This window comes from Adelges cooleyi, unplaced genomic scaffold (genome assembly GCF_023614345.1).
Source record: "Adelges cooleyi isolate 19-005CV unplaced genomic scaffold, UGA_ACOO_1.1 ACOO_flye_CR_arks_rails_tigmint_CR_PRNA_574, whole genome shotgun sequence".
In the NCBI taxonomy this organism is placed as follows: domain Eukaryota; kingdom Metazoa; phylum Arthropoda; class Insecta; order Hemiptera; family Adelgidae; genus Adelges; species Adelges cooleyi.
In genome coordinates, this window is record NW_026096268.1 from 9,655,032 (window position 1) to 9,667,637 (window position 12,606).

General features: G+C 38.1%; 1 protein-coding gene across 1 annotated transcript; it reads right to left on the reverse strand.

The window, feature by feature from the left end:
- Positions 1 to 279: 279 nt before the first annotated feature.
- LOC126843156 (uncharacterized) lies at positions 280 to 9,739 on the reverse strand. Its single transcript, XM_050580518.1, has 8 exons — positions 9,736 to 9,739; positions 8,576 to 9,353; positions 5,150 to 7,807; positions 3,807 to 5,071; positions 3,037 to 3,174; positions 1,828 to 2,530; positions 1,459 to 1,728; positions 280 to 846 (listed from the first exon to the last, which is right to left on the reverse strand). Exons 1-8 carry the CDS (start codon positions 9,737 to 9,739, stop codon positions 492 to 494), a joined length of 6,171 nt encoding a protein of 2,056 aa, XP_050436475.1. The 3' UTR covers positions 280 to 491.
- Positions 9,740 to 12,606: the final 2,867 nt, after the last annotated feature.

Genomic DNA, 12,606 nt, shown 5'->3' on the forward strand with positions numbered 1-12,606 from the left:
ACATATTTATAGTTGGAATAACTAAATGAAAATACATTTTTAGTTAAAGCAACTATACATTTATTTCGGTCGACTAAATGTTTAGTTAAAGCAATTATATGTTTTTAGTTACTCCAACTGTATTGAGTGCCTACATTGACTATAATTATTTGAGGTGGACCAATTATGTATTTTTATCCCGTGTATTAATAAAATAATATACTCCAATAGTGTTATAAGTTAAATTATATTCAAGTAATATAATTTTGAAATTATAATATATTCGTTTTGTACATGAAGTAATAGTTGTTATTACATGTTTTTTTTAAAACCAACAAACATAGTGTTCGGTATTGTATAATAGTTAATAGTTGGTTAAAAAAATACAGTATTAATCTCTTTAGTCGAGTTAAACAATTCCGGGTCGTCGTACTCGATCCAATGATCTTTTTTTCCTGTTTTGTGAGTGTTGTATTGTGGTGTATTATATACCTTATAATTATTGGCTCTAGTTAAAAGCGTATGCAGCCTTTGCAGTCGCAATAGTCGCTGCCGGATCCGCAATAACCGTTGGGACTACAACAGCTGAACTTAGTGTTTGGCTCGCACTCGGCTTCGTAAACGCCATCGACCTTGTCGGCTTTGGGTCCGCACGTGCCCGCCCTTTTCGGACCGTCTTCCAGAGTCCACCATTTCTTCGGGCCGAACCGGTAAGTGGGATTCTTCTTGAAGTCAACGCATCCCTGGCATTTGCAAAACTCGGCAGATTTACCACAATAGTTGCCGTTGGAGCAACAATGAGCGTTGCTGTCGTCCGGATTGCACGTGGGGTAAACGCCTTGGATTTTAGGTATTTTTCGGCCACACCTGCAAAAATTCGGCAATATTTTAATAAACCATCCTAGAGAGACCCCGTGTGGTTTTTACATAAAAAAAATCCTATCAGTTCGACCATATTTCCAGGCTCGAGAGTAACTTTAACAGGAAGTTCATGGATATGTTTAGCGTCTTCGCGAGATCGGAAATTTAGGTTAGGTAAAGCTAGTTTCGTGGTGGTGTAGAGGAGAAGAAAGTGAAAGTGACCACCAGTGGTAAGTGGAAATCTATAGTACCTGGATAACCGATATGAGATTTTAACACGATATGTGTTTGTGCTGAAGGTCCATCTGGAATTAGCGTCATTGCGACAAAGGTCAATGAAATTTAGTAGTGGGGAGGAAATAGAGTGGAGACCAAAGACAGTGATGGAAGAGGGCGGAGAGAAGTGTAGTGAGGGATGAGAAGAGAAAAGAAGACTATCTCGTCATCTAAGCTCAAAAGCGTTGCGCGATTCACAATTTTTCACTGAACCAGAGAAAACATTTTATATTTTAATTTTTTCATTTCATAAGCTAATTCCCTTAGCAGTTAGCCAGGGATTATCGATTTTCCTTAAAATTTTCTTAAAGTATTCTATTTTATCGAGTTCTCTACACTCACCGGCCGCGCAAGCCGTCCTTGGCGTTCAAGAAATACCACGTGACCGGCACGGTGGGTTTGATCGGACCTTCCATTATTAGCGATGGGTTTTTCCCGTAGTCCTTGCAAGTGGGACAGTCGCAGTACTTCTCGCCTGATCCACAATAGCCGGAGGGGCCACAGCAGCTGTAACCCGGGTCGTCCGGATCGCATACAGGATAGTAACCTTTATAGAGGGGGGCCGATCTACCACAAAGCCCTGCAACGTCATCGCTGTCTTCGGAGGTCCACCTAAAAAAACACATAATACAATATCGGATATATCAACTGACTTAATATTTATTTCAATAAGAAGTGTCATTAAAACATAATAATATGTTATCATATTACCAGCGCTTTTCGTCAATAGGCGAACACTTGTGGTTAACATCGTTAGGATCGGTTTTGTCGCATAACGGTGCTTTGTAAACGGCGTTCAACAATGTCAGTTGGTCGTCGTCCAAATCGACCGACCAGATCATCAGGCCACCGACGTTCTTATCCACAGCGTACTTCGCTTTGAAAGACAGAGATTTTTCATTTTCGTAGCCTAAAAACACTTTTGTCGACGGATTCCATGCGTAAGGTGATTTGCTCTTCTCGTGGAAACGCTGTTGGAACTGGTTGTCGTCCAAATGGTCTTGCTGTAGCTTAAACCAAGGCGTGTATCCACCCTGAAAAACACCTCCGACCGCGTTAGCCGTTCGCCACATTTCGTCTTTGCCGTCTACCGAATCGCCCACGTTACTCCAATACCGGCCGTAAAACGGCAAGCCCATGTTGATCTTATGCGGTAACTTACTCTTGCAAGTGTAGTACTTGATGGTCCAGTCGACGTTTGTCTTGCCAGAAAACCGTGGTGGCATCCCAAAATACAGAGGGGCGGGAGGTCCCGTGTACGCACCCCATTTGCTGGCCCAAGCTCCGAAGAAATCATACGTCATCACGTTGGCAAAGTCGGCATACTTAAGCAGCCCTGGCAAGTCAAACCCGGGATCCAAAGTCCACTGACCCGCTGCGCCGGCAAAAGATATCAGGAAATCACTTCTCCGACCTGAAAAAAGCAATTTTAATACCTGTATTTCTCCTTAACTCTTAGATAGACTTATACTAATTATACTAGCGAAAAGGTCCTTTATGGAGTTGAGTCTTAGGTTATAGAATTATACGATTAAAATCAATGAATTGACAGAGATGGAGTAGGCATGAAATAGATAGAAAAACACTTAAATAATTAAAATGGACATCTACTGTACGTAGGCCTACAATAAAAAAAACCCAACTATTAGTCGTTAAATAGGCCCAATTGTTAAAGTTCGTTTATCCTCTATACATTATCACATCTTGAGATAGGCCAGCCCTTTGAGATAGTGAATAGGTCATACGTTTGTTTGTGGGAATCTCTCGTCCCTTTTGAAGTTTAATAGTTCAAAACTTACTAATGTAATAATAGAAGAAAGTGAAGATTATGTGTCTGGAACCTTTGACGGGACGGATATTGAACGAAATAGGAGAACGACTCAGTCACACTTGTAAAATATACGGATCATACAATTTTACCTGCTTCTGCTTTGTAGGAGTCCAAAGCCTGACGCAGTTCCTTCATGAGAAGCACATAGTTGTTTTTGTCTGCCGGTACTCCTTCGACGGCACCTCCGGTTACTGGGTACTCCCAATCGATATCCACTCCGTCAAAACCTGACACAAACGTAAAGTCGCACGATTAACTCAACAAACAGGTTATAATGACTATATTTTTTTGATTGAATAAAAAACCTTTAAAAAGTTTAAAAAGTAATAGCCATTTAAACTAGTCTGTTGTCTATTATATAAAAAAAATCATTTTCAGTTGTCATTCTTATTACATTCTTTAATGTAAAAAACCAAGACTTCTAAAATATCCAGAATTTGTATTCACTTTAATTATTACAATACATTATTATAAACAAAAATTAACTTAAATATTTTCAAATTCCAATTGACTGTTAGTTGACTCACAGTTATTTTATTTTTTTAATTTGTTAATTATTTTTCCCTAGAAGAAATCACATTGCTTCACGATTATGCGTGTGTTTGCTTACATTTTCCTCTCAACTCTCATCTACATTTTCTCCCCTCCTTTCCATTTATTACTGATTTTTTTTTGTTTATTAGGAGTCATTATCAGCTGTTATATCGTTATTTTCTTTTATAACTAATATTTTATCAGTAGTTTCTTATGACTATTTACAAAGATAGGTTAGGTAAGATTTAAATCATGACACGGGACTCAAACTTTCTAAAAAATACCACCATACACAACATATTAAGTCTAAAAACATTCTCCTTACCGTATTTTTGAATGAGTTTGATAACGGACGAGATAAACACCACTCTGCTTTGAGGCGACGAAGCCATTTTACTGAAATACTGAGAGTTCTCCCACCCGCCGACAGCGAACAAGATTTTCACATGCGGATAAAACTTGGCCAAGTTCATCAGGTGTTCTAATCTTTGGCGAGACTTTTGCGTTTCCTCTTCCACGTTTTCGCTGTGTGCTTTGTCTGGCGTTCCTATGATGACCGTTCCGTCACTGTGCATCTCCATAAAAGCGTATATCAAGTGAGTTAGCTTAGACAAAATTTTGCTGTTGATCTTTTTCACACCCCAAGAGGTGTAATACCCAACGATACGTTTGCCGCAACTCTGTACCGAAACGTCTACGCTTCCGTCTCCGGCTGTGTCTTCGCCAGATTCCGATTCATCTGAGTTGTCTGAGTCATCTGAGTCATCTGAGTCAGCTGACACCACAGTACGCGTTTTAAACAATTCGTCCAACTCGTCTAATTCTTTCATTTCTGATTTGGTACATCCTCTTTTCAGTCTCGTTGTTGCCGCACGTTTGTGTTTTGTACTTGTACCCAACAGTTTGTCTTTCCAACCTTGTATCTCTTCCGGAGATAAGTCCATCGCTTTCCTACAGTCGTTGGGGTTCACGGGCAACCACATAGCCTGATGGTTATTGTTAATATCACTGGATACGGGTTGAATGCCAATTCCTCTTCCTACGCTTAGTCGCACCGACTTAATCCACGGATTGTGCAATGAACTGTCGTAGAGTTTATTGATTTCCGTTTGCGAAACTGGTGTAAATATTTCTTCTTTTCGCTTATCATAAGAGCCAGGCGGATAATCTGAGTTCTTCGCTATAAAACCAACGACTTGAGCTTCTCCCTGCTCGTCGTTGTAGCACAACATTTTCCAAAAACAATCGGGTACGTCGATTTTAGTCTTGCCTTTCGTTTTCCCCAGTGTTTTTTTGCAAACACCGGTTATCACATACGTTCGCTTGTCCTTACCAAAACACAACACATGATTCTCTAGCTCTTTCCACGCTTGCTGGTTGATGTAAGCATGCTGAGGAGCGATGTTAATCATCGCGTATGTACTTTTCATAGCTTTTCTCGACCACCGAGCAATATTTACCGGAGTCAAGTGTCCACGGTCGTATCCGCCTTTATTGTAATCATCAGTAACATACTGATGTGGTTTTACTTCTTTACATGGATACTTGAAAAAACCATCTTCCCGTTCAACTTCTTTAGCATCGTTATAGCTGAAACAAAAATTACGTACAAAATAATTTTAACCCATAGAGTATCGTTGAAAGAAGGAATATTATATAGTTACCGACCTTTTAGACTTGAACTCATTGCTCTGGTGTAAGGCAGCCGACCACACGGGAAGTTTACGGGATTTATCGAACAACGCTACGTAGGAGACAATGTATTTGCCTGTTGATATCGAGGTGAAACCGTCGACTTTTGGTGTCATAACGGCGATTACAGGAAAAGCTGTCTGATCGCATGTGTACAATGTGCATAATGGTTTTGGTGACCAAGCTGCGTTTTTATTTTTTTCTACTAAACACGTGAGTCTAGGTTTGTTCTCTTCATAACCAGGTTTACATTCAAAATCACAATATGTATCCACTGCCTTGTTTTTACAAGCTTTAAAAGTGCCGTTCATGGAGTTGGTAGCTTTTGGCATAGCACATAATTTACTGTTATTGCATCCGTTATTCTTTTTTTTGGTACTGTTTGCTCGTTTGGATCGGGCTTTACACTTTTCTTCATTTTCTTCTTTTTTTTTTTTATCGTCCTTCGTTTTTTTAACGTCTGCTTTACTGGGTTTTGTATCTTTCCCAGCTTTTTTAATTGTATTTTTTGACCCTTTAAGAGCTGTTTTACCCACTCTGGAGATTCCCTTCAAACCCATTCCAGCGACCTTACCGACACCTGGAGCAAATACAGTCAGACCGACGTCTACCAACGAAGACCCTAGAAGATCTAATCCTTTTTCTTTGGCTGTATCCCAGTCTCCGGACAAAACAGCACCCCCCAGATCAATCGCGTTTTTGACGTCTTTAACGATCGGTATGTTTGTTATCGCATTTTTGGCCCCTTCCAAATCTCCTTTGACCACATTTTCCACCGCGTTAATAACTCCTTTACCGGTGTCCACAACTGTATCCACTGTGTCTTTAACCGCTTCGACAAAACCTTCACCTGCTGACTTAAACGCGTTACCGATAGAACTTAATACTCCTCTTTTATTACGTATTGCCACTGCCATTTCACCTGGGTTATTGAATACAGTCAATGTGGTCTGGGTTTGCTTGTTATCCTTGATGAAACAGTTTAATAGCATATTTTCATCGCCAGAGAATGGGTTCACCTTATTCAGTCCGGCCAAGGTGAAATTCGATTTGCTCTGCGTTACAAGCACCATAGAGCTTTCTGATGACTGGAGGTTCAACTCGGCTTCGTCATTAATTTCAAAAAAATAGCACTTTGACGAGTTGGGTAAATATTTTATAGATATGTAAGCGCACCAAGCGTTGGACGGCTGATTACAAACTTGGGAACAGATTTCTTCGCAATTTTGTTTGCAATCACGTTGCATGGTGGCCAATGACGAATTCAACCGTACGCCTGGAGTCCGCAAGTAATTCAACGACGACGATTTTAACGAGGGTTTTTTGAAAACAGTCAAAACGTTTTTGCCTTCCGTCAATCTCACCACGTCAGACGAAAGAACGCATTCCTTTTTCCGTCTAGAATAGGACATTCGCATAAACGTGGAGTTCTTATACTCGGACATACACTCGTCGAACGTCACCTCATTGGACATTTTTAATTCACTTTCCGCGCCTTCGATAGCAACTACTCCGATGTTTTCGACGAAATCGTAGTCCTTGAGATAGGCGTGAACTCCTACGGTTTGTTTGGGAAACTTCAACATGAACGTTTTGGCATACTGGTACAGTCCAAACGTCGTAAGGGTAATCTGCTCGGTTCGTTTCGAGTTCAATCCGAATCCCATACAGTCCGTTGTCTGCAAACAGTTTTCCATTTCGGCGTGTATTATTTTGTTCATTTCGTCCAAAAAATAGACATTGCTGTCAGGACAAATGCTCAGGTTTTCCGTTTGACCCGTTCGTTCGGGGTAGTAACACGTTTTGCATCCAGTATTGACGTCGCAACCGGCCAACGAGGTGGTGAAACAAGGCTTGGAGAAATAACTACCGTGAGTGTCGTTGATGAACGACGAACATTGTCCTGTGCTTAGGCTTGTCGTCGATTTCAGCGACAGCACGCTATCTCCGGTTTCGACGAACCTCCAAGTGTTCGTATCACTTATGGACAAATCTGCCATACGAAAAGCGGAAACGTAGCCGTACTCGAAGTCCACTCGCTCTATGTCATTTTCGATGTTACCGTAAGTAGTGCACGTGGAGTTCAGCAGAAAATAAGATACGACGGTGCAGTGCTTTTGGTCGTTGCATTTACTCAAACAAGACAAAAACGAATTTTCTTTTTCCTGGCTCAAAGGGTTGGCGCCAACTGCCGAGGTGTGGCGTGAGTACATCCAATCGTTCAGCACTCCGACCGGTTGGGTCATGAACACCGTGGTCCATTCTTCTTTCTCGCTGAGCTCTCCGTCAGTACTGTCGAAAATGTAACACCGTCCGGCGGTATGGTCGTAGCTGAAAGCCGTGCAGTTGTTCGTGTTGAAGCAAAGTCCAAAACAATTTGGAAAGTCCATATTGTCGTACTCGTCGGTGGGCTCTTTGTCCAAGTACACGTTTTTGTAACGTTGTTGCGGGAAATTCGGACACAAGTCGCAAACGCGGATCCCTTCGTCTTTTATTTGGATTATGTGCGCTTTGTTCACGTCCACCTTGTCACATCGGAGTCTGTCGGGTACGATGGTGAAGTTGTTGCTCTTCATCAGTAGATACTTAACGAAATCAGAAAAAGACGTTCCGGATAACGTTTCTTCCTCGTCGCTGTGAAAAATACAATGAACTTTTGAGCTTCGAACTTCACCATATTTAAATAAAAGAAGCCAGCACTGAAGGGTTGAGGCTAAGTCTGAGGTCGGTGAAGTCAAAAGACTAAAACACTTAGAAGCGGTTCTGTAGATGGCAAAATAAATAAATATCATATGTAACAGATCGTTTTACAGGAAAAAAATGTGCCTCAAATTGTACTATTATTATTAGGTGGTCATTAAAAAAAAAACTTTTTCAGCCGAGTCATTTACAAAGAGCATTTTCATGTCTCGTTGAAGTACCGAGATAAATTTAGTGTAGTGGTGGAATTATAAATAATGATATAGTATATTAAGAAGCAGTAACAAGCGCTAGTATATTAAAACATCAAGTTTCTGGCTAATATTGTAGTGTTTAATATTTGGTTTAAAACAATTCATAGAGAATTTGGGCTCTTTAACTGTTTAGAATTTGTTGTATAGTTCTAATTTGAAGTTGAACGTAGATATTCTTATCTCTTATCTCCTATATCTTTCCCTATCCCCTACCCACTATCTCCCATCCCCTATCCCCTACCCCCTATCTCCACCCCTATCTCCCACCCTCTATCTCTCACCCCCTATCACTCATGCCCTATGTCCTACCCTTATCTCCCACTCCTATCTCCTACCCCTATTTTCATAACTCGTTGAAGTACCAAATAAGTTTCGCGTGCTACAACACATAATTTAACAAATTTTATTTTATTGTTTTTATTAATCTTAATTAGTAGTTGTTGCTTACCCGTTACCGGTATTGTTTGCACAGCACTGGACCATAATACTATCATCTTCTTCGTCACAAGTCGTCGTTTTTCTTAGAACAGTGTTCACCGGGCAACGGTCACCATTCCAGTTCTTTGGCTGGCATCCGGACCACCAACAGATGTCGTCCAGGAAAATAGGTTTCTTATCATTGTCGTTGTGTGTGTCTTTGTTGGATAGCTCACAACATTCGTATTTGAAACCACCGTCACACGGCGATTTGTTCTTGTCTGTTCTGTTGTACTGACCGCATCCGGTCACTGCCCAGGTACTCGGCTGACATCCAGTCCACCAGCAGTCTCTTTGGGAAGATTCGGGTTGCACAACAATCGGACAGCAATAATACTCAGAACCGTCTGTGCAATTCCTGATTTCTTCCTGCTTTCGGTTGTACTGACCGCATCCGGTCACTGCCCAAGTACTCGGCTGACAACCAGTCCACCAGCAGTCTTTTTGGGAAGCTTTGGGTTGCACAACTATCGGACAGCAATAATACTCTGAACCGTCTGTGCAAATCCTGATTTCTTCCTGCTTTCGGTTGTACTGACCGCATCCGGTCATTGCCCAAGTACTCGGCTGACAACCAGTCCACCAGCAGTCTTTTTGGGAAGATTTGGGTTGCACAACTATCGGACAGCAATAATACTCTGAACCGTCGGTGCAACTCTTGATGTCTTTCTGCGTCCGGTTGTACTGACCGCATCCGGTCACTGCCCAAGTACTCGGCTGACATCCCGTCCACCAACATTCGTTTTGACCTAGACAACATTTAAAATTCAACTTATTAATAGATAATTTTTATTTGTCATCTGCTATTATTTAGAAGCCACAGACTTTGTTGTTCGTGCTGGCTCAGTCTGAAATAACCCCCATTCTCTAAATGCAATAGCAGCCCTATTCTTATTCAACCTATATACCTTAGGTCAATCCACAGCCGGCAATATAATCACTGGTGTCTTTGCAGATGGCCAAAGTGCTCTTAGTCCTTTATTCAGACCCCAAAATAACCTAATAGTTATCATCCACACCTCAATTTACTGCAAATCTGGGGAATTAAATTCAATGAACCAAGTCTAGTTATTGTACATTCACAATCATACCTAAAGTGACAACTGTCTCTATAATCACACTTTAACTTACTCATTAAATCTGTTCAACCTACATGCCTCTGATCCACCCACAGCTCACAGTTCAATTTACATATTTAATAATGTTATTTATAACCTGTATATTACCTTGACGGAAACAACAGAGATATTGTGGCAGATGTGATTAATTTGTGACAGCTTGTGAAGAAATGACTATGTAAAAAAAAAAAATAGAAAAATACGCTTAACAATGTTGACGGTACTTCTGTATTAAAAATCTGTTTCAATATAATTTTGTAATATTGTCATCACCTAACGCGACAAGGGTTAAGTGTAATGTTTTTTTATTTTATAATTTTATTATTAGTACAATATAAAAATTATAACATAATAGTTCTATTACACAAGACAATTTTTTTTATACAAGTAAGGTTAAATAAAATGAATAAATAGTATAAAAAATTAGAACTATACTTATAAAATATTATATGGATCATAACTCAAATTGAATAGGTAATTGTTGAATAAAAAAATATAAATGAAATTTTTATAAACAGTGAATACATAAATAGATTACAAAGTTAGAAAAAAAAAACATTTAGGCAACAAAACAAATAAAAATTGTTTTTGTTGAATATAATTGATGTATTGTACTCAAGTAATATAATTGTATTTAATTTCAATAGTATAATTTCAAGAAAAAGAGTCGGATCGCGTTGAAATTTAAAATGGAATATTTATTTGGTATGCCCGCACACGTCAGTTGTATCAAAATTAAATAATACCTATTCCCCCCCCCCCTCTTCCTAGGGAAGGTACAATTTTTTGGTTTTTTGGGGTTTTAGCCGTAATTTTAATACCTTTAAGTTGAAAATTTGTCACTAGTTAGAACTCATAAGTATTTATAACATATTAAACGAAGAAAAAATTCGGCACTAAAGTTTTTTTTTTAATTACCGGAAAACTGTTTTTTTTTATATTTTAACAAAAATCTTAAAAAAAATTGTATTAAAATATTACAACAATTTTATGTAGATCTATGCAGAATGACACTTTTATGTTTTGATACTCGAGTACCATTTTTGGGTTTTAATTTAACTTTTTTTACTCAAGATAAAAGTGGTTAAAATCACTTTCAAATAAACATGTTGTTTTGATTTTTAACTTTATCATTATTCAGTATAATATCTAATTGAACGGTTTCAATCGCTGCTAATTAATAAACACGGAATAGTTAATACTGTGTAATGATAGCAGGCATAATACACATAGTACTATATTACTCACCTTTAATGGAGTAAACGTGTAGTAGTAGCAGTGCAACAAGCACGACCGCATGGTTGCAGCTGCAATTATAACACAAAATCATAATAATTAAAAGACAATAAAAAACGTTATCATAAACACATCATGTTTCGGACAAGACAAGTATTTTATTTGTTAACCGATAACTGTACACGACCGGCAACGGTTATGATGTGAAATAAACTGTATTTTAATAGCAGGTTTAATGTAATAATTGATACCTTGACCTACACACACACACGTTAATCATGCACCGAGGGTTTTTTCGGCCGTAATCAGTTTACATAATATAATTAGTATTGTATTGAAAAAAAAAAATAATAATATTGATAATCGCGTAAATTGTACGGTAGGGTTTTCCGGATAATTCTAATTATAGAATTAGATTGTACCTATGCACTTGGCAGGTGAAACCATAGCTTATCCATAACGCCGAAAATAAGTGCGCATGAAATAGTGTTGGACGATGTACAACATGAAAATAAACAAATAAACAGTGCGTTGAATTTGCAAAAAAAGCATACTTAGCTTATACAGAACAATATTGATTCTTACCATTGAATCTACAATGTTATCATAATAATTACTGATATTGTATTTATTTTTAAAAATCATAAAAATAGTAACGTTACAACCTAAGAAAATCAATTTATTGAAATAATTTGATTATCGTTACAATCGTTAATCCTTGTTTTTAATTATAAGAACGCGGTGACAAGTACTTAAAAATGACTTACATTGATTTGTTTGGTCAGTACAATGACTTAAACTTATAATAGTATAAAAGGTACTCTCAACAAGGCCAACTGACGAGAACATCCGTTTTGTGCGGGAAAAAGAAATACTATTTTAGTTTGGCATTTTCTGATTTGGAGGTACTACTGTGAGCCATCACCGGGCATTATTCTAATAATTTTGTAGCTAAAGAAAAACTATTTTATTTGGAAAAAATAATTAATTCTTGAGAACAAACTACTCGTTATATATTTTATAATATTATATTCGAATAGTGTTATATTTTGTAACGCCGACAACCAATTAGGTCTATTAAAATGACTTGATTGTTCGGGACAAAGAACAATAGATTCAGAGCAAATCCAAAGTATCTTACTTGACCGAAAATTTAACTGTCTTTCACTAACCAACGGCCAACTATTTATTGTGTTGTATGTTCACATCGAAAGGCTTATACAATTTATACATTTGTACACACCTTGTAAAAAAATGAGTGTGTCTACAACGTCATGTATGTACGCACTGATAAATTAAGTGTTGATTAATTACACACAATTTTTAAGCTCAACCGACGAGAACGGCCATAAATAACTTTTCGTTCACCTTCAACATTGTTTACTTATCTACTGAAAAATTCAACGCACAATTATTATCATTATCTCTTTTTATGTTTTAACAACACAGTTTTGAAGCGCACTTAAAGTCGATTAAGGATCGGTTATGGTTAATTCTGTATACCTTCTTACTCACTTGAACAATTTGTTTAAGTCTGTTATAATCATTTTATAATGTCATAATACGTTACAATAACAACAATAATCTGGTTATAAACCATTTTTCAACCAGCTTTTAAGCTATAGCATAATTTATTTTCCATCATAAC